Source organism: Cervus canadensis, chromosome 4, assembly GCF_019320065.1.
Source record: "Cervus canadensis isolate Bull #8, Minnesota chromosome 4, ASM1932006v1, whole genome shotgun sequence".
Classification (NCBI taxonomy): domain Eukaryota; kingdom Metazoa; phylum Chordata; class Mammalia; order Artiodactyla; family Cervidae; genus Cervus; species Cervus canadensis.
This window is the reverse complement of record NC_057389.1, coordinates 57,352,440-57,378,099: the sequence shown is the minus strand read 5'-3', so window position 1 is coordinate 57,378,099 and position 25,660 is coordinate 57,352,440. Positions and strand designations below refer to the sequence as shown.

The 25,660-nt window shown below is 40.0% G+C and overlaps 1 protein-coding gene across 3 annotated transcripts in view; it reads left to right on the top strand.

The window, feature by feature from the left end:
* The window catches only part of CYSTM1 (cysteine rich transmembrane module containing 1), a 122,938-nt gene that overhangs the window by 68,969 nt on the left and 28,309 nt on the right, over nucleotides 1-25,660 (top strand). For all 3 annotated transcript variants that reach the window (XR_006269002.1, XR_006269001.1, XM_043465337.1), the window contains one exon: nucleotides 22,691-22,915. Coding sequence is in view for 1 of the 3 variants with exons in the window: in XM_043465337.1 (XP_043321272.1) it covers nucleotides 22,711-22,915 (205 nt within the window). In the remaining 2 variants the exon portion in view is untranslated. The remainder of the gene's footprint in view (nucleotides 1-22,690; nucleotides 22,916-25,660) is intronic.

Here is a 25,660-nt window from a genome sequence, read left to right as displayed (position 1 = left end):
GGAATTGCCAAGAACTTGGCAAGCTTTGTGCATAAATGGAGAAACCAGCACAGCACCCAAGGGAGGACAAATCCAGAGTGGTGGCACCTGGGGAAAGCGAACTTCCAGTCAGATCAGCAGCAACATTCTCTGTAAATGACATCTTAAGACAGGCCATTTGAGCATTGAGCAATGTGTGTTTACAGCATATTTCTACTAACCCGAAGAGTTTTTCCCCTTGTGTGCTTTTTCATTGGTAGGATTTGTTAGTGTTTTTTATTGGGCTCTCCAGGAGCTCCATAATATTAAGAATCTAGATTTCTGGGCCACATTTTTAAAAAATTGTTATCAACTTTGTAAATCTCTTTGGAAATATTTGAAATGGCGAGATAATCATGCTTTCTTTGTAAACGGTCCCCCCACCCTCCAAACACGATAATTAATAGGGATAGAGTAGGATAATCCCCTGGAGTAGGAAATGGCAACTCACTTCGGTATTCCTGCCTGGAAAATTCCATGGACAGAGGAGCCTGGTGGCCGCAATCCATGGGATCGAAAAGAGTCGGACTGAGCACACACACAAGCAAGCACGAGGATAAGCAAATAGTTAGCTTAGAAACCTGGTTAGGGAATTATAGATAGGGAACTTCAGGGGGCTTTGGGAAACTACAGTAAGACTAATGATCACTGAAGAAAATAATGGGAAGATTCTGAGACCATGTGCGCTTGCTTGACTCATAAAGCAAAACAAGTCGCTTAGCATCAAAGCCAGATTGGTTGGCTTAACAATAAAATCAAATCTAACCTGCTTAGCAACAAAACCATGCGACAGAAGCACAAGACATGCCCCCAGACAATAAAGCAGTGGTGGCGTGAGACCTACCTCCTACCCAGTGAGCTCAGTGAGTTAATGATCCCTAAAACATACTCTTTGGCCCCTAAGACATGTTCACTGCACAGTGCCCCCCAAGCAATAAAACAATAGTAGAGAATAAGGCCTACAACCTACCCAGTGGTGTCATCAAGTTAATGACCCTCAGGATGTGCTCTGTGTACACAAAAACAATCATTTATGGGAAGGTGGCTTTTCAAAATGAAAGACCCACCCGCATTGTACTGAGACCTGAATAACTTTTCCAAAGTGCTCTGACAGTCCTGGCCTGATCAAACAGGGACAAGGAAACATGCCTGCTCTACCTGAGGGAAGAACTGATCATGGAAGTGTGACACTACTCAAGAAAGACAAAGATCTTCTCCCCCACCCCTCTCTTTCTCTGATTATAAAAATGTAATCCACTGAGTACTCAGGGCAGTGCAACACTTGCCTACCTGCTTGTAAACCTTACAAGCATCTTGTTCTAGTAAATCTCATTTGTCACTTTGCCTCTTGCTGAATTCTTTTCTGTGCTGAGGCATAAAAGACTGGGAGCTCTTTGGAGGCCCCTGGGACGACACCCAACGGTTTCATAACTATGTGTTGTCAGGACAATTAAGTAGGCCAAGAGTTTTGGGAAATTTTCCGCTTTCATTCACCCTTGCTACCTCCACAAGTTTCCCACTGGTAGAGAATTTAAGACTTCGATAGGAAGAAAAAATAGTGTTTCCCTAAACATAGGCTATGATAAACACCAGGGCTGGTTGTTCTGTTGAAGAACAGAAATAACCTCCTTTAAGGGAAACTGGGTCCACATGAGAGGCAGGGCTAGGGTATGAGCCAGAGACCCCCATGGAACCTTCTAGGCTTGTGCCTTTGTCACTCAACAGCAGGCCCTTCTTTCCTGGCTGGAAACATTCCTCACCCTTGAAATGGGGGTAATGGGCAGTGCTCTCTTCACAGAGATTCTGAAGGAGTATTCATAGGACATTTATTGAAATTTGAGCTCCTCTAAAGCAAATATTTTAATTGTTGGATGAATGGTATTTTTTTTCAGATACCATGAAATAAAAAAAAAAAGAGGTGGACATTCTGAATTTTTATAAAAGCTTCATTGAGCACCCTAAGGCTTTTTTATTTGTTTCCTGGTATATTTGGGTTTGGTCACCAGTAAACCAATAGTGTTATCTGGAGGCCTAAGGGTAAGTTCATGTTTGCATTTCATATGTAAATAAGTTCAGACTGTTTTACATTTTATCCAGCTGGTTTAGAGTGCCTGGAGTAAACCTAGGAGCCTCTTGGGCTTTTGATCCAGTATCCTTTCAACCCAGAAGGAGTTAGTTATTAAGCTCTTCAGAGACTGAAGAGAGCAATAATGCTCACTAAATTGAATGAGGAGTGAAATAGTCACCTTTTAAAATTCCCCTCTCCTACTATGTCTCTCTGCCAGTCCTTGGTCAGGTAGGGATTCAGATGCTTGCAGAAGCATCTAGGGACCCTACAGAATTACAACATCCATCTCTTAGACTTGTGGCATAGTTATCACATGAGGGAAGTTGCTGACTGGAGAGGCTTCCGGTTTTTCTCATGCTGAATCGAAAGCTGTGTTCTAGGCCTCCAACCTCCTCACACTTGACCAAGGCTACTTATTGACTTGCCTGTAAAATGGGAGTCAGCAATTAAAACCCAGCAGTTTAGAAGCAAGGGGATCGGGCATGAGTTCACCCTCCAGGCTCCGACCAAAAAGGTTCACACCATCTTGGGAACTTAGAATGACTACTTTTGTAGTTTTTCAGAGGCACATGTGGAATATTATTGCAGAATCCGCCTGCAATGTGGGAGACCTGGGTTCGATCCCTGGGTTGGGAAGATCCCCTGGAGAAGGGAACAGCTACCCACTACAGTATTCTGGCCTGGAGAATTCCATGGACTGTGAGGTCCATGGGGTTGCAAGGAGTTGGACACGACTGAGCGACTTTGTGGTGTGTGGAATATTAGTACTTATTTGGGCCTCAGAATCAGAGCTGGGAAACTGAATGGGCCCTCCCTTCTAAAGCAAGAGAGATAAATGCTTTGAATCCAGTCTCTGTGGGCAGCAAGTCTTTACATCTTTGCCAGAATAAGGGATAGTGTCTATTTTTCTGAACCTTTCAATTATAGTGTCGACTTAAAAAACATTCACAACTTAAAGTTGAGTGTTATTCTGTGGGAATTTTGAGGACTTTTAAGCCCAGAAGACAGCTTCGGAAGTAATCCTGAGAAAATTGCTCCAAGGAGATAAGAAGGGGAGCCAGGTTATATAGAAATTTTGCAACAAAAGGCAGGTAGTCTGAACATCAAAAGGTTATTGTTATTTAAAGAAAACCAGATAACCCAAGTTAAGGAATTTATCTATTTTCTGTATGTGGAAGATGTGAGAAGCTGGGCTAACTGAAATCATTCCTTTGATATACACCTCAGCTATCAGGCCAGTGTCACGTGAATGAATATCCTCAGTTCGTCAGGGCTTACTCTCACAGTAGGAAGAGGCTGTAGTGTGAGGGAGGCTGGATGGCAGGCATTCGCCTTCCTGAGTTCCCTTGGGGCTGCCCGGCTCAGGCTCACGGTAGAGGGCTACAATCGAATTGTTAATGATGGTGATAGCCCTGTTTACTAATGGGGCAGGAAGCACTCCATTTCTCAATAGGCCTCGCTCACTTTATTGTACTTTGCTCTGTTGTGCTTTGCATATACTGCGATTATTACAGATTGAAGGTTTGTGGCAACCCTATATCTATCGATGTCGTTTTTCAACAGCAGTTGTTCACTTTGTCTGTGTCACATTTTAGTAATTCTCACAATACTTCAAACCTTCACCAGCAAAGAGATTACAGTTTGCTGAATGCTTGGGTGTTTGTTAGCATTTTTCAGCAATAAAATATTTTTAAATTGGGTGCGTTCAGTTCAGTCACTCAGTTGTGTCCAGCTCTTTGTGACCCCGTGGACTGCAGCACGCCAAGCCTCCCTGTCCATCACCAACTCTCAGAACTTTCTCAAACTCATGTTCAATGAGTCAGTGATGCCATCCAGCCATCTCATCCTCTGTTGTCCCCTTCTCCTGCCTTCAGTCTTTCCCAACATCAGAGGTACATTAAGGTGTGTACATTGTTTTTTTAGATGTAATGCTTTTGCACCCTCAGACTATAGTGTAGTGAATACATAACTTTTATCTGCACTGGGAAGCCAAAAAACTTGTTTGAGCTGCTTTATTGTGATATTCAGTTTATTGTGATGATGCAAGTAAATGATATAAGGGAGTCTTAGTAATCATGGTGAGAAGAGGGTTTGATTTACCTGAATTTACTCATTAGAGAGTAATGCCTTATTCACAGATGCCCTTTATTACTTCTCTGATTTGTGCTAAAGAGTCATTAGTGTCAAGAGAATTGGCCCGGAAAATAGTGTAGATCACGACTGAAACCCATCTGACCCCGTGGCCAGTGTTTACGAAAAAGTAGGGCTGGGGGCTGTTGAGTTGCAACGTTCTTTGGGATGAAAAAGACCTGGGAAATGGTACCTGGCTTCTGACCTCAGTACTTCACCTGTGAGCTTTCAGCTTTGGGACCTTGGGTAGGATCATGTGGGTACAAGATGTGGTACTGGACTTCTGTAGGAAAGTGCCTAGCTCATGAGTCCTTATCTTTAAGCCTGTTTTTACTGCTTTCCTGATGCTTGCTAGCTTCCCATAGACCCCAGACCCCGTGTCCCTCCTTCCCCCACCCCCAGCCTTTCTTCTGCAACACTCTCACTAAGATTGTGATTCTTCAATCCCTGATGCAGTTTTTGCATCCTTCTGGTTCTGCTGACTTAGTGGAACTAAACCTTGGCAAATCTTGATATGTGATGGTGGCAGTAGAAACACCAGTGATGGCTGTTATTGCTGTTTAGTCACTCTGTCGAGTCTGACTCTTTTGCAACCCCATGGCCTGTAGCCTGCCAGGCTCCTCTGTTCATGGGATTTTCCAGGCAAGAATACTGGAGTGGGACAGTTTATTTGTATTCCACCTGCGTGATTTTTGTCTTATCTCTTTGCCATCAGTACTGTTAACATTTTTTCTTTAAAGCGTGCCATTTAAAAAAAGACTCCAGAAGTTATTTAAAGGGGAAACTATGATTGACTTAAATTGGAAACAGCTATCATCTGACACAAATAGAAGGCAAATATTAAAAAGCATAACTGTTAAAATTGTCCACATTCCCCAAACTGTGCCACATATCCCACTTGGAAAAATACTGCCTTCATCCAAAGATATGACTCACTGTGAATTTTTTCAGGTGGCAGTAGACAGGTAATAGGGGTGGTTTGAGGGTAGCCAAGTTTCAGAGAGGGCCCCTTGAATCCCACCTCCTGAAACTCCAAGTGGCTCTGTGATACCAGGAAGACAGCAGAATGAAGGGTCTAGGAACTAAAGAGAAATGCATGCAGTCAGTTGAAACCACTGGTGTTTTGACAGGAGGTTTGCCAAAAGGAGGCCTGGGTGGTGGTGAACCTGTATGCTATATCATCAGTAAATTCTAGGCCCTCTGCCAAGGATGTAACTTTATTGATGCTGTGTTCTATTGCTCTTTCTGTGCAAGTGTGCACTTGGAAAACTCAAAATTTTGCTCAGGGTGGATGCAGTTTGGTTTTCTTGTTTTGGTTTTAATTAATCAATCACTGCCTCATACTCCTTTGGTCTCCTTGGCTTCTATATATTAACATACAGTTGCTCTTGGTGGATGTAACTAATGACAGAACTCTGAAGTTAGCATCTAGCCTCTGTTTTGTGTAACCTTTTTTGTCTGTAATGCCTATTTTAAAAATTCTATGAAAATGAAGAAAAGAAAGGAGGAAGGAGTGCACTGCCCTGGGTTGTCTGGTCCTTGGGGTGACCACGTGGCAGGTGTGACTGGTACTTGCTGGTGTGCAGTGAAATTCACTTTTGTCCTTTGAGGCTGCCCTACGGTGCTGACAGAGCTGCGGCTCCTGCAGAGGGTCAGGAGAGCTTGCTTTAATGATGAAGCAAGCCAGGGCCAGCCTGGTAGCCGGCAGGAACCAGGAGTGCTTAGTTAAATTACCAGCACATGAAGCTGTAGGGGCCTCTTTCTAAGCTATCAAGATTTCAACTTTCCCACAAAGCCTAGTCTAATGCTCTGGGAGGGGGGAAGGCAGAGCCATCTTTCAGGGGCTGTGCTGGTGGGGGACCTGGCCTGGGAAGTGGCCTTGTCAGCTTGTTGGGAGGGATGGACCTGTGCCTTTCTGGTGTGTCCTCTCAGGTTGGCGGGGGGCAGGGTTCCTCCCTTTTTTCTCTCTGCCTGCTCTAACCTGTCTTTTCATCTCCTCAACTCACTTTCTCTGTTAACGGCTTTCTTCCCTTTTACTTTTCCTTCTGTTCACTGCTGCTTTCGCTTCTACCCTCCCTCTTGCTGAACTCATTTTCTGTCCATTGTCACTTTGAGGACTGGCTGTTTGAAGTTGCAGAGTGACAATGCCGTCCTATACATCCCAGTGACTAGATGTAATTCAGAGATCCCAGACTGTCTGAGGAGGAGCCAGTCTTCACTTCCCCATGGCTTTCAGATAGCTGCATTAGTTGGGTACTGACCAGAGTCCCTGAACTTGTGGTCGGATGAAGCTGGACATTGGCGTTCCCAAGGGGATAGTGAGAGGTGGGGGGAATTGCTGGCGTTTTGGGGGCTGTCAGACAAGGGGCTGAGTGAGATCCACCTTTGAGGAGTCCTTCCAGAAGCTGAAGGCAGTAGTCTGTCCTGCATTCAGGTGTCCTGTGGTTTCTGCAGAGAGCCATCCATGATTAATAAAGGCTGGAGAAGGAGCCCTTGGTGAGGTTCCCCTGGAATCTATGGGTCTGTTCGCAGCTGTGGATCCTGCCCTGAAGCTGGAACAAAACATATTCTGAGTAGTAGTTGGATAGTTGTTGGAAGCACCAAGAAGCATGGCTTTCCTGCTCAATAAGTTAAGAAATAGGTTGTGTGCCCGCTCAGTCGTGTCTGACTCTTCGCTACCTTCTGAGCTATAGCCCGCCAGGTTCCTCTGTCCATGGAACTGTCCAGACAAGAATACTGGAGTGGGTAGCGATTCCCTCTTCCAGGGGATTTTCCTGGCCCAGGGATTGAACCTGAGTCTCTTATGTCTCCTGCATTGGCAGGTGGATTCTTTACTACTGCACCACCTGGGTTCTCCTAAAAGCTATGAAATAGACTTTACCTAAAGATAATTTCCATTTTTTAGCATGTATAGTCACCTCTCTAGTTCCAAGACCTTCTCACCAAAATTATATGGATGTTCAAATCTCTTAGATAAAATGACATAGTATTTGCATATAATCTATGCATATCCTCCAGAGAAGGCAATGGCACCCCACTCCAGTACTCTGCCTGGAAGATCCCATGGACGGAGGAGCCTGGTAGGCTGCAGTCCATGGGGTCGAGAAAGAGTTGGACACGACTGAGCGACTTCACTTTCACTTTTCACTTTCATGCATTGGAGGGGGAAATGGCAACCCACTCCAGTATTCTTGCCTGGAGAATTCCAGGGACGGGGGAGCCTGGTGGACTGCTGTCTATGGGGGTCACACAGAATCAGACATGACTGAAGCGACTTAGCAGCAGCAGCAGCAGCATGCATATCCTCTGAATGCTTTAAATCATCTCTGGATTATTTGTAATACCTAACACATTGTAAATGCTTTATAAATGGTTGCCATTCAAGTTTTCCTTTCTGGAACTCTCTGAGATTTTTTTTTTTCTGAATATTTTTAATTTGCTGTTGGTTGAATCCAAGGTTGTGAAACCTGCAGATACAGAGGGCCAACTGTGTAGAAAAGTGTGTATGACAAAAAAGGTACAGTTTAATGAATAATTATATTCACTAATATAACTGTAACCTATTCAGGTCTAGAAATAGAGCTTTATTTTTAAGCCCAAATGGGATAGTAAGAATGCTTTGTATTGTAATTTGCTTTTTTCACTGTGTTGGCACTTTTCCATTATCAGTGCATGTAATTCTACCTCATTCTTCTTAAGGGTCAAATAGCAGTTCTGTGGTTTGGAAATTCCATGGCTTAACTGTCCCCATATTGGTGGACCTTTAGGATGTTACATATCATTTATGTCTGTGTATGTATTTTATATATATGTTATATAGTTATTATAAGTAAATGTTATAATAAATATTTGTGTTTGTGGTGGCAAAGAATCTGCCTGCCAATGCAGGAGATGCAGGTTCAGTCCCTGGGTGGAGAAGATCCCCTGGAGAAGGAAATGGCAACCCACTCCAGTATTCTTGCCTGGGAAATATCATGGACAGAAGAAGAGTTGGACACGACTTAGTGACTAAACAACAACAAACAAATATCGTATATGTATTTGTATGTCTTTTATCTATCATATGTTATATAGTTGTAAACAAATGTTATAGTAAATATTTGTGTTTGTGGTATAAAATTGTGTGGGCTTTTTTTTTTTTTTTTTGGCATACTGGCACTAGTCTATACCTGTAGGATAAATCCTAAAGGTGGAACTTCTGGTTCATAAAATAGACTTTATTATTTGAAGTTGCACTTAAAAATCAGTCTTTATTGAAGAATTTATAAGGAAAAAGAATGAATTCTCTGTAAAAGAAAGGGTGTTTCCTCCAAACATTAGAGAGGAATGGGATTCTGATGCCTGGATGGTTCAGGATACACTATTTTAGCTGTTGGTAGATATTTTCAGATAGCAATTTTTGTTGTTTTTGCATTTGCATTTCTCTTTTTAAATTTTATTGAGGTATAGTTGATTTACAATGCTGTGTCAATTTCTGCTGTTCAGCAGACTGACTCGGTCATACATATGTATTCTATTCCTATTCTTTTCCCTCATAATTTGTCACAGGATATTGAATATAGTTCCCTGTGCTGTTTAGTAGGACCTTGTTGTTCATCCATCACATACATAAAAGTTTGCCTCTGCTAATCCCAGACTTCCAGTCCTTTCCTCCCCTACTCCCCCTCCTCATTGGCAACCACAAGTCAGTTCTCTGTATCTGTGAGTCTGTTTATGTTTCGTAGATATGTTGACTTGTGTTGTCTTTTATATTCCACATGTAAGTGATAGCATATGGTATTTGTCTTTCTCTTTCTGATTTGCTTCACTTAGTATGGTAATCTCTAGGTCCATCCATGTTGCTGCAAATAGCATTATTTCATTCTTTTTGATGGTTGAATAATTCAGGAAGCTTTTTTTTTTTTTTTGAGGACTGTTTAATAAAGGTTATATATCTTATTCCTTAGAGAGTGACAGGCCTAGGATCCAGCCAGAGATTCTGTATAGAAAGCTTTATGCAATGAGATTTTAGCAGATGATGTGTTTTCCTGTGTTTAGGGGAACTTCTCTGGATTCTCACAGTCTCCAAGGCTGCAAGTTTATTGTTGGAGGGAGATGAGATTGGCTATGGCCATGTTTTCAAATAATATTGAACTACTGTGAATTATTAACATGTGTATGACTTTTCAGACTTCATTGTTCTTCATCTAATATATCAGGACAAATGGAGAATGCTTACATCTTTGTGTTAGTTTAATGTTGGGGATAGTGGTTTAAAGCAATTACCTGAGTGGCTTTAGCAAGCCATGTTACTAAATAGTTTGTAGATTTTTTTGGTTTCATGTGTAACTCAGTTATATAAGCAATAAATAGTTTTTATAGCCTTTGTAAGAAGGGAAAACAAGATAGTCTGTGAAATTCTTCATTACTTCAGAACAGGGCCTCCAGGGGTGGATGATCCACTATTATTTTTTTGCCTCCCTTGTGCATTTTGAGGCCCTTGTTCAGTGAAGAGCCCATTTCTGAGCTCTGTGTCATTGTGCATTCCACTGAGAGGCTACTACTCTAAAGCCACAAGCCAAAATGCTGATACAAAAAGCATGCTCTGGTTTATTCATTCATTGATTATGTGAGGACAGCTCCAGGCCTGGTTAACTCTCTGGCAAACAAAAGATTGTGAATGAAGTAGGGGTGGTTAATAATATTTGGGAGATTGATACCAGAATCAGTATTTAGACAGTAATGAATAAAACAGCAGGTTGTCTCCTTCCCCCCCTGTTCCCCAAAGAAAGCAACTTAGGAAATGGTAACACAGCCAAATGTGTTACCCATAGTGAGGAAGTCATAAAAACAAAGATCTTGTCTATGTCATAGTATCAACTGTCAGAGTCTCCTGGTGTTGCTCTGTTATTGTGAATGTCACTGCCACCTTTTAGAAGTGAATCCTGGGAATTCCCTGGTGGTCCAGTGGTTAATTAATACTCTGTGCTTTCACTGAGGAGGCCACAGGTTCAATCCCTGGTCCAGGAACTAAGATCCCACAAACCATGCAGCAGGCCAAAAAAAAAAAATTTAGTAGACCTGAACCCTTGCTGTTGCTGTTCCCCAGGGCCCCAGTGTGAAGCTTGCATGTCAGGAGTAGGTTCTTCCTAGATGAAGGCATGTGGCTATGGAATGCCTGTTCTTGTGGCTTTGGGGTTCAGATTTGATGTTGTTGCTTCTTTTCTTGGCCCACAGCAGGTTCACACTATGTGGCCCACTTCCTCTGTTGGCAGGGTCATTCTCTACTTGTACCTGAGTTTCAGTAAACTGGAGTAACTCTTTGAGATAACTGCCCTCTGAACCAGGCAAAGTGTCTGGTCTGTTTAGCCAAACCACCCACACCATACCCTTGAAATTTAGTGAACTTCCAGATTTTTCTGTCTGAGGCAGTAACCAACAAAAGGAAAAGAATTTTATTATCAGAGGTACTGAAGAGGAAGAGCAAGCCAGCTAGAATTCGTCCTCTGATATCCTTATTACTGGGCCTCTCAGGTAGTAAGTACTTAATGTTGAATAAACAAATGATCGGTTTTGCCAATAGTTATCTGCCAAGCAAACAAAATTACATGAATCCTATTAAAAGATATAAAGAATAACTAGAAAAAGTTATAAAAATAATAGAAAAAGAAGCTGCAATGATCCTGAAAGTTTACTCTTAGCAAGGTTGTTTTTGAGTGTTACCTCTGACAAGAATGTGAGCTTTGAGTAATCTGAATTCCTCTTTCTGCCAGTGTTACCTCTGACAAGAATGTGAGGTTTGAGTAATCTGAATTCCTCTTTCTGCCTAATTCTCAGTGTGATCGTCACTTCTTCTTAGAAACCTTATCTGACTCCCCTGACCCGTTGCCTCTACTTTTTTTAGAATGGCCAGATGACTGTGAATGGGATAAACAACTGAAATGTCAACACTGAAATTTAACGAAAACTATAAACCTGAGATGGTAGAGCAGCACAGAACTAGTAATTCTAAAGCTTTTTTTTTAGCACAGTCATACCCAAAATTATGGGTATGAGAATCAAAAAAAACCTGAGGAACCTAGAATACAAAATAATCTATTCACAGAGATCCTATTAAAAGGCCAGCTAATTAGGGAGTTCAAAAAAGACACAGGGGAGGTCTTTAGAATAAGATCAGCTTTCATGTTTTCAAACTTTGCAATTTTGTAAATTCCCAAAAAGGATATATAAAGAGAGAGGGATAAGCATAACTTCTGGTTTTGAATATAAGAATAGTTCCAAGGTGGGGAAAGTCTCTATGTAACCTAGAAAAATTTTTTTTATCCCCAAGTTTGTTACTTAGCCAAGTGACTTCTCAGTTTGAAGCAGAAGAAAACATTTAAACAGCTTAAGGAACTGTGGTGTCTTGTGAAGAAAAGAATCATGGGACTTCCCTGGCTGTTCAATGGTTAAGACTCTGAGCTTATACTGCAGGCGGCACAGATTTGATCCCTGGTTGGGAACTAAGATCCTGTATATCTCGTGGTATAAAAGTGAAAGTGAAAGTGAAGTTGCTCAGTCGTGTCTGACTCTTTGCGACCCCATGGACTGTAGCCTACCAGACTCCTCAGTCCATGGTATTTTCCAGGCAAGAACACTGGAGTGGGGTGCCATTTCCTTCTCCAGAGGATCTTCCCGACCCAGGGATTGAACCCAGGTCTCCTGCATTGTAGGCAGATGCTTTACCGACTGAGCTACCAGGGAAGCGCGCCCCACCCCCACTGCCCCGCCCAAAAAAAAAATCACAATTACAAAAATCACTGTAAAAAGCAGTGATGAGCAGATATAAAGTAGTTTATCCATAAAGGAGAATTTTTAGTAATAGGAAGGGAAATTAGAGTACTAGGAGACAGAAGGTCTACAGAGGCATTCTAGCTATTAAAAAAAAAAAAGAAATAGGTGGGTAGCATGAAAAGACCAAAAAGCACTAAGAAAACAATTTTTTTTCTGACTGTGGGATTTTTTTAAAATACAGAATAAATAACAATTGCCTGTAATTCTAGCACCCAGGGAAAACCACTATAAATGTGTGGTTTTTTTTTTTCATCTAGCCAAATTTTATGTCTACTGTTGCTGTACACTTAAAGCATGAAAATCTTATGTACAACTCCAGGAGTATTCCATGTAATCATGACTCAGCTTAAGATGGGGAACATCTCCATTATCCCAGAAGTCACCTCCTGTGCCTCCTCCAGTCAATATCTGTAGATACGTTTTGGCTGTTCTTCAACCTCATATAAATGGAATCTTAGCAATATGAAGTCTGGGTTCTCTCATTGATCATTGTCTGTTTGACTCATCCATGTTGCTGCAGATAGTTAGCATTCTTCCCTTATTGCTGGGCAGTTTCTATTTGATAGACTATATTGTAATCTTTCTGTTCTGCTGTTGATGAACATTTGGATAGTTTCCAGTTTGGGGCTATAATAAATCAAGCTGCTTTGACCTTTTTTATTTTTTTGTCTGTATCACACAGCATATGGGATCTTTAGTTCCCTGACCAGAGATAGCACCCGCACCCAGGTATTGGAGGTGCAGAATCTTAACCACTGGACTACCAGGGAAGTCACTGACGATTCTTGCATATATCTTTGGTGTGCTTATGCACTCATTTTACTTCAGTATATTTCTAAGAGAAGAGTTGCTAGGTCATAAGGTAAATACTGCCTGAGTCATGAATATATTATAAACTTTGTTCTAAAGGTATGATTGCTTTAGCTTTTATATAAAAGTCCATGGTGTAGTGTGAATTATTCATGGTTTATAAGGATGGAGATCATTTTTTTTCTCCCATAAGAATAGTTGGCACTATTTATTGAAAAGACTAATTTTTACTTTCTGAGTTGCAGTGGTACCTTTCTATTAAATTAGGCGACTACTGTGTGGGTCTCTTGTAGAATACGTCATTCTGTAACATTGATCCATTTATTAATATTTATTTTAAAGAAAATCAGGATCGTGCTATTGCATTTTTCTTACACTTAATATTATATCATGCTTAGAAAGCAAATTGAAAATAAGTGCAAAGAAACTATTATATAGATACACCATAATTTATTGTTTTGGTTTTTTTGGACATTTGGGTTTGCTTTCTTTTTCTTTTTTCTGTTTTGTTATGCTCTTTTATGTTGCAGGCTTTCTGCAAATGTCTTGATAATCCTTGTTCATTCATTTATTTATGAGGCAATAAAAAGTCGATTAGCAAGTTCTCTGTGCATGGACTTTATTGTGGAATGACTGGGTGAGTCATTTCTTTGGACTCTTGAGTATCATTATCAATATATTTTTCCCCTTGGGGCTGCTCGGTTTTTCCAGAGGAACATTCTCCGCCCTACTGCCTGCAAGGTCAGTGACAGGTATCTTGTCATTTAAAAAATAACAACTTTGAAAAACTGTTCTTTCCTTCATCTCTACTTTGCTGAGGTCTTTGTTATCTCCATGGGCCACTTTCTGAAAGAATAGTTTCTACTCTTCTCATTTTATGGTTGAATGTGTGAAAATCCTGTGACTTTGAGCATGTCTTGAGTGGGATCATCAGATACTATTCAATGCAGTCTTTTTAAAAAGTTTTTATTTTAAATTGGATTATAGTTGATTTATACTGTTGTGTTAGTTTCAGTTGTATAGCAAAGTGATTCAGTTACTCATATACAGGTATCTGTTCTTTTTCAGATTTTTTTCCCATTTAGGTTGAGTGGCGTTCCCTGTGCTATACAGTAGGCCCTTGTTGGTTATCTATTTTAAATATAGTGTGTATATGTCAATCCCAAACTCATGTTTCCCCTTTAGTTACCATAAATTTGTTCTCTAAGTCTGTAAGTCTGTTTCTGTTTTATAAATAAGTTCATTTGTATCATCTTTTTTTAAGATTCTGCATATAAGCATTATCATATGATATTTGTCTTTGTCTGTCTGACTTACTTCACTTAGTTATGATAATCTCCGGGTCCATCTTTGTTGCTGCAAATGACATTATTGTTTTTATGGTTGAGTAATATTCCATTGTACGTATGTACCACATCTTCTTTATCTATTCATTTGTTGATGGACATTGAAGTTGCTTCCATGTCTTGGCTGTTGTAAACAGTGCTGCAGTGAACATATGGGTGCATGTATTAAGACATGGGGTTGCAAGAGTCAGACATGACTTAGTAACTAAACAACAACAAATCCTTTCAAACCATGGTTTTCTCCAGATATGTGCCCAGGAGTGGAATTGCTGAATCATATAGTAGCTCTGTTTTTAGTTTTTAAGGAACCTTTGTACTGTTCTCCATAGTGGCCGCACCAGTGTACGTTCCCACCAACAGTGTAGGGGAGCTTCCCTTTTCTCCACACCCTCTCCAGGATCTGTTGTTCATAGATTTTTAGATGATGACCATGCTGACTGATGTGAGGTGATATATAGTTTTGATTTGCATTCTTTGATAAGTAGCAGTGTTGAGCATCTTTTCATGTGCCTGTTGGCCATCTGTATGTCTTCTTTGGAAAAATGTCTATTTAGGTCTTCTGCCTGTTTTTTGATTAGGTTGTTTGTTTCTTTGATGTTGAGGTACATGAGTTGTTTGTATATTTTGGAGATTAATCCCTGTTGGTCACATCATTGGCAAATATTTTCTCCCATTCTGTGGGCTGTCTTTTCACTTTGTTTATGGTTTGCTTTTCTGTGCAAAAGCTTTTGAGTTTAATTAGGCCCTATTTGTTTATTTTTGTTTTTATTTCCATTACTTTCAGAGTCAGATGCAAAAGACATTGCTGTGTTTTATGTCATAGAGCATTCTGACTGTTTTCCTCTAAGGTTTATAGTATCTGGTCTTATGTTTAGGTCTTTAATCTATTTTGAGTTTATTTCTGTGTATGGTGTTTAAAAAAATTTATTTCATTGTTTTACAAGTAGCTGTCCAGTTTTCCCAGGACCACTTATTGAAGAGGCTCTGTTTCCTCCATTGTATATTTTTGTTTCCTTTGTCATAGATTAATTGACCATAGTAGCTTAGATTTATTTCTGGGCTCTCTATCCTGTTCCATTGGTCTATATTTCTGTTTTTGTGCAAGTACCATATTGTTTTTATGACTCTAGCTTTGTAGTATAGTCTGAAGTCAGGAAACCTAACTCCTTCAACTTCATTTTTCTTCCTCAAGATTGCTTTGACTATTCAGAGTCTTTTGTGTCTCCATAAAAATTTTTAAATGTTTTGTTCTAGTTATGTGAAAAATGCCGCTGGTAATTTAATAGGGATTGCATTGAATCTGTAGATTGCTTTGAATATTATAGTCATTTTGACAATATTGATTCTTCTAATCTAAGAATGTGGTATTTCTTTCCATCTGTTTGTGTTATCTTCGATTTCTTTCATCAGTGTCTTACGGTTTTCAGGGTATAGGTCTTTTGTCTCCTTAGGCAGGTTTATTACTAGGTATTTCATTCTTTTGATGAAATGAAAAATGGGGTTGTTTCTTTAATTTCTCTTTCATTGTTAGTGTAGAGAAATGCAACAGATTGCTGTGTGTTAATTTTGTATCCTACAATGTTACCAAGTTCATTGATGAACTCTAGTAGTTATCCAGTAGCATCTTTAGGATTTTTTATGTATAGTATCATGCCATCTGTAAACAGTGAAAATTTTACTTCTTCTGCAGTTTAAATTCCTTTTATTTCTTTTTCTCCTCTGATTGCCATGGCTAGGACTTCCAACACTGTGTTGAGTAACAGTGACAAGAGTGGACATCCTTCTGTTGTTCCTGATCTTAGAGAAAATGCTTTCAGCTTTTCACCATTGAGTGTGATGTTAGCTGTGGGTTTGTCATATATGGCCTTTATTATGTTGAGGTAAGTTCCCTCTATGCCCACTTTCTGGAGAGTTTTATCATAAATGGATGTTGAATTTTGTCATAAAGTTGTTCTGCATCTATTGATATGATCATATGATATTTATTCTTCAGTTTGTTGATGGTGTATCACATTGATTGGTTTGTGTATATTAAAGAATCTTTGCATCCATAGGATAAATTCCACTTGATTATGATGTATGAGCTTTTTAATATATTGTAGAATTTGATTTGCTAGTATTTTGTTGAGTATTTTTGCATTTATGTTCGTCAGTGATACTGGCCTCTAATTTTCTATTTTTGTAGTATCTTTGTCAGGTTTTAGTAGCAGGGTGATGGTGGCCTCATAGGATGAATTAAGGAGTGTTCCTTTCTCTGAAATTTTTTTGGAATGGTTTCATAAGGATAGATGTACAATTTTCTCTAAATGTTTGATAGAATTTGCCTGTGAAGCCATCTGGTCCTAGACTTTTGTTTGTTGCAAGTTTTAAATCATAGTTTCAGTACTTGTGGTTGATCTTTTCATACTTTCTGTTTCTTCTTGGTTCAGTTCTGCAAGGTTGTACCTTTCTAAGAATTTGTCCATTTCTTCTAGGTTGTCCATTTTATTGGCATATAGTTTCATTGGCATGTAGTAGTCTCTTATGAGCGTTTGTATTTTTGTGGTGTCAGTTGTAACATCTTTTTCATTTCTAATTTTATTGTTTTGAGCACTCTCCCTTTTTTCCTGATGAATCTTACTAAAGGTTTATCAATTTTATCTTTTCAGAGAACCAGATTTTAGTTTCATTGATTGTTTCACATTGTTTTTTTTCCCCCTGTCTATTTCATTTATTTCTGCTCTAATCTTTATGATTTCTTTCCTTTTATTAACTTTGGGTTTTGTTTGTTGTTCTTTCTCTAGTTGCTTTAGATGTCAGGTTAGGTTGGTTGATATTTTTCTTGTTTCCTGAGGTAAGATTGTATTGCTACAAACTTCTCTCTACTTCTAGAACTACTTTGTTGCATCCCATAGGTTTTAGGTTGTTGTGTTTTCACTGTTGTTTGTCTACAGATTTTTTTTTTTAATTTCCTCCTTGATTTCATTGGTGATCCATGGGTTTAGTAACAGTGTTTAGCTTCCACGTGTCTGTGTTTTTTACAGTTTTTTCCCTGTAATTGATTTCTAATCTCGTAGCATTTCTAATCTCATGGATAAGATGTTTAATATGATTTTAAATTTTCTTAAATTTACTGAGACTTGCTTTGTGGCCCAACATGTGATCATTCCTGGAGTATGTACCATGTGCACTTGAAAAGAATGTGTATCCACCTGTTTTGGGGATGGAATGTTCTATAAATATCAGTTAAGTCCTTGTAGTCTAATGTGTCATTTAAGACCTGTGTTTCCTTTTTAATTTTCTGTCTGTATGATCTGTCCTTTGATGAAAATGGGGTCTTTAAGTCCCTCACTATTATTGTGTTACTGTTATTTCCTCCTTTTATGGTGGTTAGTATTTATCTTAAATGTTGAGATGCTCCTATGTTGGGTGCATATATATTTACAGTTGTTATATCTTGTTCTTGAATTGAACCCTTGATCATTATGTAGTGTTCTTCTTTGTCTCTTTAACAGTCTTCATTTTAAAGTCTATTTTGTCTGCTCTGGGTATTGACACACCACATTTCTTTTGATTTCCATTTGCATGGAGATTTCCGTTCCCTCACTTTCAGTCTGTATGCATCCCTAGATCTGAATTGGGTCTCTCTGTAGGGAGAGAAAAATAGGTCTTGTCTTTTTTAAGACAGACAGTCTCTGTCTTCCGTTGGAACATTTAATCCATTTATATTTAAGGTAATTATCAGTATGTATGTTCTTATTGCCATTTTGTTAATTGCTTTAGATTTGTTTTTGTAAGTCTTTTTTCCTCTTTTGTTCTTGTCTCTTGTGATTTGATAACTAACTTTAGTGTTGTTTTGGATTTCTTTTCTTTGTGGGGTTTTTTTTTTTTTTTTCCATCTATTGTGGATTTTGGGTTTGTGGTTTCCATGAAGTTTTGATACAGTGGTCTATATATAAACTGTTTTAAGTTGCTGGTCTTTTAATTTCAAATGCATTTTCAATATCCTGCATTGTGCTTTCCTCTTCTTACGATTGCAGGTTTTGATATCATATTTGTATGTGTATGATTTCCTACCTTTACTATATGTTTGCTTTGCTGGTGAGCTTTTCCATTCATAATTTTCCTGTTTCTAGTTTGGCCTTTTCTTTTCCACCTAGAGAAGTTCCTTTAGCGTTTGTTGGAAAGTTGGTCTGCTCATGCTGAGTTCTCTTAGCTCTTGCTTGACTGTAAAACTTTTGATTTCTGCATCAAATTTGAATGAGAGTCCAGCTGGGTGGAGTATTCTTGGTTGTAGGTTTTTCCCTTTCATCACTTTAAATATAGTGTGCCACTCCCTTCTGGCCTGCAGAGTTTGTGTGAAAAATCAGCTGATGACCTTAGGGGAATTCTTCCATATGGTTTCTTTTTTTGGTTTTGTTTCTCAACTGTGCAGCTTATGGGATTTTACTTTGGGGATTGAACTTTGAACTTTGGGATATGGCAGTGAAAGTGCCATATCCTAACCACTGGACCAACAGAGAACTTCCCCCTTGTATTCCCCCCTTGCTTTCCCCTTGTTGCTTTTAACAACTTAATGACTGAAGACATATTAATATATCTTTTGTTATCCAAGCATTATTGACTGGAAACATTTCAGTATTCACTTACATAAGAAATTGCCAGCCACAGGCATTAGTTTCTGCAGAAGTCTCCCAGTCAATAATATATTAATATTTTCTGTCAGTTTGATTACTGTGTCTCTCAGCATGTTCTTCCTTGGGTTTATTCTGCCTGGGACTCTCTATGCTTCATGGACTTGGGTGTGACTGTTTCGTTTCCCATAATAGGGTAGTTTTCAGCTATTATCTCTTCAAATGCTTTTTTCAGGTCCTTTCTTTTTCCTTCTGGGACCCCTGTAATGCAAATTGTGTTTAGGGTTGTCCCAGAGGTCTCTGAGACCATCCTCTGTTTTTTTCCATTATTTTTTCTTTATTCAACTCCATGGCAATACTGTACACTGTTCTATCTTCCAGCTCACTTGCCAATCCTTCTGCCTCATTTATTCTGCTATTGATTTTTTCTAGTGTGTTTTTCATTTCAGTTATTGTTCATCTCTGTTTATTCTTTAGATTTTCTACCTCTTTGTTAAACAGTTCTTATATCTTCTTGATCTGTGCCTCCATTCTTTTTCCAAGACCTTGGATCATATTTACTGTCATTACTCTGAATTCTTTTTCAGATGGATTCAATGCAGTCTTTTTTTTTTTTTTTGGCCCTGCAGGCATGTGGGATCTTAGTTCCCTGACCAGGAATTGAACCCATGTCCTCTGTGTTGGAGGCACAGAGTCTTAACCACTGGACCACCAGGGAGGTCCCCAATGCAGTCTTAATTGATCCTGGCTGCTGCTTGATATGAGCTGTCTTCTTTTGGAGCTGTGAATTGTCCTTAATGCTACAGTTTCCACTGTTTACATTTGATCTTCAGTATAACACAGTCTTCTATAGCAGTGCTTACATTTCACCCGACCAAATTTATAAGGGAAAAATTCATGTTTTAAAGTTTTGTATCATACCTTAAATTTAAAGCTCATTTATATTTTGGTTATGTTAAATGGTTTGTACTAGACTGTGTTAATGTGAGGGAATCTTTCTTTACTTGGGTTTGCTTCTGTGCAAGCTTGGGAACAATTGATTCCCACTGGGTGAACTCTCGCTTTTCAGATGCCAGCTCTGGAATCTTTGCTCTCAATATAGATGGAGTTTCTGTGATTTTTGCTGTTCTCTTACTGGAATTTTTTTCCTGCCTGGAGGACACTGAAAATCCAGATCGTATTGCCCTAAGATGATTGTGTTCTGGGAACACAGGGACGGAGTGTGCGGAAGGGCTGGGTCATGACAGTAGAGCATTGTTTGGTTTATCCTCTTTATAAGTGCCTCTGAGTAGCACATGAGGTTCCCCCCAACCCCAGACATCAAGCAATTTCTCAGGCAGAAGGAGAAAGATGTGTACTAAAAACGAGGGGGAAACATGATTGAGGGAGAAAGGGGAAGACAACATTTGTTTGAGAGTTTTGAGGGTCCCAGGAATAGTGAGGAATACATACACAGAAATCAATCAAGAAAAGTCATGAAACATTGAGGTGTGAGGGGTTGTGATATTTCTAAATACTTTGTTCTCTTTTCCTTTTCACTGCTCATTGTTTTTAGAAGGGCAGTGTCTTCAGAGAAAGAACAATCATTATTACAGGGTCTTGTTGGATTAAAGAACTTATTAAACTACAGTTTTGATGGAATTAAGTCAATTCAGAGGATACCCACTGACCCCACCCCCCATACACACACACACTGAATTTTAGGAAAGAATAGTTATGATGACTGTGTTCTACTTCTGTGACTTAAAAAATAACTAATGGAATAACCATAGGGGATTAATAAGACTGATTTCTGTATTAACCAGGGCTCACTAGGTTTACCACAGCCTTCCAGGTAGGAGAGAGGAAATGCATAAGTAGTCAGCAGTAAAGTATGCTCAGATTCACATGATGTTTGCAGTGTTAGTCACCACCAGCCATTGCCTTAGGTTAAAGGGAAAGTCATTCCCAGGTCAGAGTATGATGCCATGTTGGTGTAGGCCAGAGAGCAAAGAGGGGAAAGAACTCCCGTTCTTTTCTGAATCCCTGTTAGGCCCCTGGAAAAAGAAGAATGGGAGACAGAAGGCAGATGTGGTCAAAGGAGAGAGCTTCCAGCCATTCTGACTCCTTATTACAAAGTTTAAGTTTATTATCAGCTCCTTCAAATGACAGTCTCCTCACTTGCACCTTGTCCCACTGGGTTTAAGCCCCTACTCCAGCCCAATAGTCTATTTACCACCTTTTCTAAAAAACACCGTCCTTATGTTTCTCTTTTTAACCCATTGTCCAGGGAAGGATTTGAACCATGTTCATTTATATACCCCACTACTTAGACCAGTGCCAGGCATAGTCAGCACTACATAAATGTCTGCTTGCTTGAACGTCACTCAGGGGTTCCTTAGCTTACCTTACTATTGGCTCCTAGCACTGGAAATTCTACAGAGGTAGCTTAGGTTAGGTTGGGTTTCAGTCTGATTTATGAGCTATTATAAAGTCATCCGGAATTCCATTTCTTTCCTTCTTTCTGCTATACCTTTCTGAAGTACCTGCTTCATCTTAAGGCTGGTGACCCCCTCAGGGCTGAAGATTGGCTGTCAGCAATTTGTAGCCCATGTCCTTGCTGGACTATGTGTTTGCTTATGTTAGGGCAAAAGGAAGTTTTTGGGAGCGTGTTTGGAGAGCCCTAAGATTTTAACTGATCAAACCACTTTAGAAATAATCTGAGTGGCCAAGGGTTGCCATTTGTGATTGGCTTAGTCCTAAATTCCTTGAATCAGTCTTGATGGAAAAGAGGAAAGGGTGACCTGAATTGGCTTAGGTTAGACTGGGTTTACCCTGGAGCTGGTAAGGAATGAGCTTCCTATGAAGCACATGAACTGCAGGAGGAAAGAATGGATCAGTAACTGGAAATCTGACTTATTATGAAGGGGGGTATGGTTGTTGTGTGGGCAGACAACAAAGTCCACTCTTTTAATCCATATTTTTTAGGGAGCCTTACTTTATGTATAAGTAAGAAAAGTAATTTATTACTTAAAGTAATAAGTATTTATTACTTTATAAGAAGCTGTTCTCTTTTATAGAGTCATTTATGAATTTATTGATTGCATATTATGAAGAATTAATGGTGAAATTATTAAATTTTGAGCATGAGACTGTTTCCTTTATTAACTTAGATAGGTAAAACGTTACATATCAGCACAGGAGAGGGGTGACAGTGCAAGGCAGCAAGATGACAGTATCAGATTCATCCAGAGTGTACGGACTTTGCATTCCTCAGTAATGCTTTTAATCAGGAAGTCCTTGATCATGCACTTCAGGGGCTACAGAGGTGATAGAAAGGAGATGCTGACCCCCTCCAGACTTCAGGCCTAACCAAGAAAATGGATAAAAGGCTCTGGGGGCTGGGAGGAAATGGCCTCCCTCACAGAAGCAAAACACCCAGAACAGGAACTATAAAACAGTGGGGGTTCCTGGTGAGCCCTCCAGAGTCCTGGGAGCCTGGATGGTTAGAGAAGATGCTTGGCATCCTCTGTAAATAGCTCTACCCTTGGCACAGTGACAGCCGAGCACACTGCTCAGCTGCGCAGAGCTTGGGGCCTGGGGAGAGCAACCAGGCCACCCGTGCCCAGGCAGGAGCAACCCTTACCCCATCCCTGGTCACTCACTGCTGGCATGGCTGCTTGGCTTGATTGCTGCTGTCACAGCCTGTCGTCTAGTGAGGCAGGCAGACAAAAAGCAATCAGATACATAAGACGTTTGCCAGTGGTGAGAAGAAAACAAAGTGGGCAGAGCTGAAAATGTGCAAGAGGTTTAGGATATCTCTAAGGCAATTTGTAAATTGTCTCATGATTACAGTTTTTTTCTAATGATTTCCTCAGGTTAAAAACAAATAACTTTCACTGTTTGTCTCCTAGGTGTACTCTGCAGGTCCCTGATGAACCAAGGGAACCCTCCGCCGTATCCGGGCCCTGGTCCGACGGCCCCGTATCCCCCTTATCCATCACAACCGATGGGGCCTGGAGTCTACCCTCCAGGACCTCCAGGGGGACCCTACCCACCTCCTCAGGGCGGGTATCCCTACCAAGGATACCCACAGTACGGCTGGCAGGGCGGACCTCAGGAGCCTCCTAAAACCACAGGTACTGTGATGTGAGTGGGGTGGGTGTACAGTCGGCCCTCCGTATCTGTGGGTTCCGCACCCATGAATTCAGCCAACCACCAGATTGAAAATATTTGGGGAAAGAAATTCTGGAAATTTCCAAAAAGTAGAACTTGAGTTTGCTGCACTCTAGAAACTACTTCCATAACATTCATGTTGTATTTACAACTATTTAAACAACATTTACATTGTGTTGGGTGTTATAAATAATCTATAAATGATTTAAAGTATATAGAAGGACATGTGTAGGTTATATGTAAATACCTTTCATATAAAGTATTTATATATAATGCACTCAAGGCACCACAGGTTTTGGTATTATGTGGGTCCTAGAACAAGTAAGTCCTCACAGACACTGAGGGACGACTGTATGTGTGTCCCTGGGTGCACATGTGTGCAGTCCCACGTCACCAAAGGAAATGTTTGCGTGTTTTCTTTGGCAGAGGAGAAACTCTGGCCTTTGCGTGCTGTGGTTAACATTCCCAAAGCTTGGTGACATAGGTTGGCTTCTAACTCAGGAGAGTTGAATCATTTCTGCTTCCTTCCTTCACATCTGTTGACCCCTTGTGGGGCAGATGACTTCCTGGCCGACATGTTTTCTGAGGGCACCTCCTCAAGCAGTGAGTTGGGGGCAAAGTAGCAGTTGGATTCTTGCTCTGGCAGCCAATTTTGTTTTCCAAGTTTAGCCTGTTGGGATTATTTTATCTCTCAACTTGTTGACCCTCAAGTCATCCTCTTGCCCCTGCTATTGGAGTTGGTTTTCTTCACTAATATGGTTTCATAATTCTGTGTAACCTGCTAGCTGAGTTGTCAGCAGGCTTGTAGTCCTTCTTGTGTGCTAGAACAGTGCTTCTCAAAGTTTACTCTGGAGACAAGGGCCAGTCTGTGAGCAGCTATCAGGCTGCCATGAGGTAAATACAGAAAGTGAGAGTAAACATCTAAAAACCTTGAAAACAGTTTGACATTGCTGTGACATTCAAGCCTGTAATCTTGCATTTTACAAAAAGTAGCAGTCTGTGAAGGGTTAGGAAGGAAACATCTTGAGAAGCACTGTGCTACATGTCTGGGTGACTACTGTGACTGTTCTGTAACCTTTTGGTTTGCAGAATAGTTGCTCTGTTAGAGCTTTCAGCTTTTGAATATAGCTCATTTTTACTGAGTGCTTATTATGTGCCAAGTGCTTTCCTAAGAGCTTTATATACATTCACATTTAATCCTTACAACAGTCTTACGAGGTTATTCCCATTTTACAGTGAAGTGATTGAGGCACAGAGTGTAGTAATGACTTGCCCAAGGCCACCCAGCTAGAAATGGCAGAGCCCAGATCTGAATCCTGACAGGTTAACTGTGGACTCTGTACCTGTCTGTATCTTATTGCTGTTGTCCCTCTCCTGTCTTTTCTGAACTGCCACATTCGTCTGAATTTTAGAACCTTAAGGTGCCTCAGAGATTTTCTGAGGTTAATTTATAGTTTAACCCTGAAGGTTTAATAGTTTAACCTCTAAGATTAAATTTTATAGTTTAACCCCTTACTAATAGAAAGTGGTAACAGATTTGAAAGTTCTTTTTATTTCAGAATTTGAGGGTTCTTTAGAATGGATAGATACCAAGGAAGAAAAATAGGTTTAAGAGTTGTGGGCTCAGTATGGGAAAGATTACACTTTTATGGTATTAAGTCAGAGGCTATATTAAGGTTGAATAGATTTGAATACCTTTAAAAGATTTAGTTTATTTTGAAGGAAAATTTTTACAATACAAGGTACTGTTTCTGTTTTGAAGTGTTACAACATGTGCTTGGAGGAGGTCAGGAAGTACAACCAGTATAATCAGAATAGTTGGCCTCCAGGTCTGTGACATCAGAGGGGGATTTCCTAAAATAAAGCTCAGTTTCTTGGTTTCTGTTTCAAAATAAGGTAACCCTGTGATGAATGAAAGAAGGCAGTCTGAAAAGACCTGTTTATGTGCAATTCAAGACTAAGCCAAACTAACCTGTGGTTCTGGAGTGGGGGGCTAGGGTGGGGGTTGTTATTGACTGGGAAGGGCACAGGGAACCTTCTGGGTATTAGGAGTATTTTTTTATCTTAATCTGGGTATAAACATTTTTCAAGCCTCACAATATCTGTGCACTTTAGTATATATGTCAATAAAAAAAAAAGTCAGCCCAGCATTTGTATTATACAGTAGACTCAGTCCAGTGCCTCCCCAGGTTGTATCTGTCACCAGAGCCCTTCTGGCCTACGGCTGAAAGATTTGTGAAGCAATACAGGCCCTTCCAAGTATTTCCGGGCCTGTATTGTTTGTACTGATTTTAAGTAGCATTCAGCGGATTGGAACGTTCCAGAGCTTGTCTAGAATAAGTGCTTCCTGGGCTCGGTGGACCTTGTTCCCTCATGCAGAAAATATTCATAGGTTTGGCCCTCTTTCTTACCTTTGGTGTCATTTAAGTGTTAATATTATGTCAGCATTTTTGAGGGAAAAATAGGATCTTAATTGTTCTTAGGATTAAAAGGTTCTTTTAGTTCAGTGTTATCAATTTGTCATGATTTCATAAATGCAGTTGAAAGCTGTTGAACATCCTTCTCTACAGGGTTTCTCACTGACATCAGCCTGGGTATTGTTAATTGTCTATACCCATTCTGCACCAGACTTGGCAGGCAATGTCAGATGGTGAAGTCCTTCTCTCAGCCTGGGTTCTGGGGGTTCCAGATTCTGTGAATGGGACCCT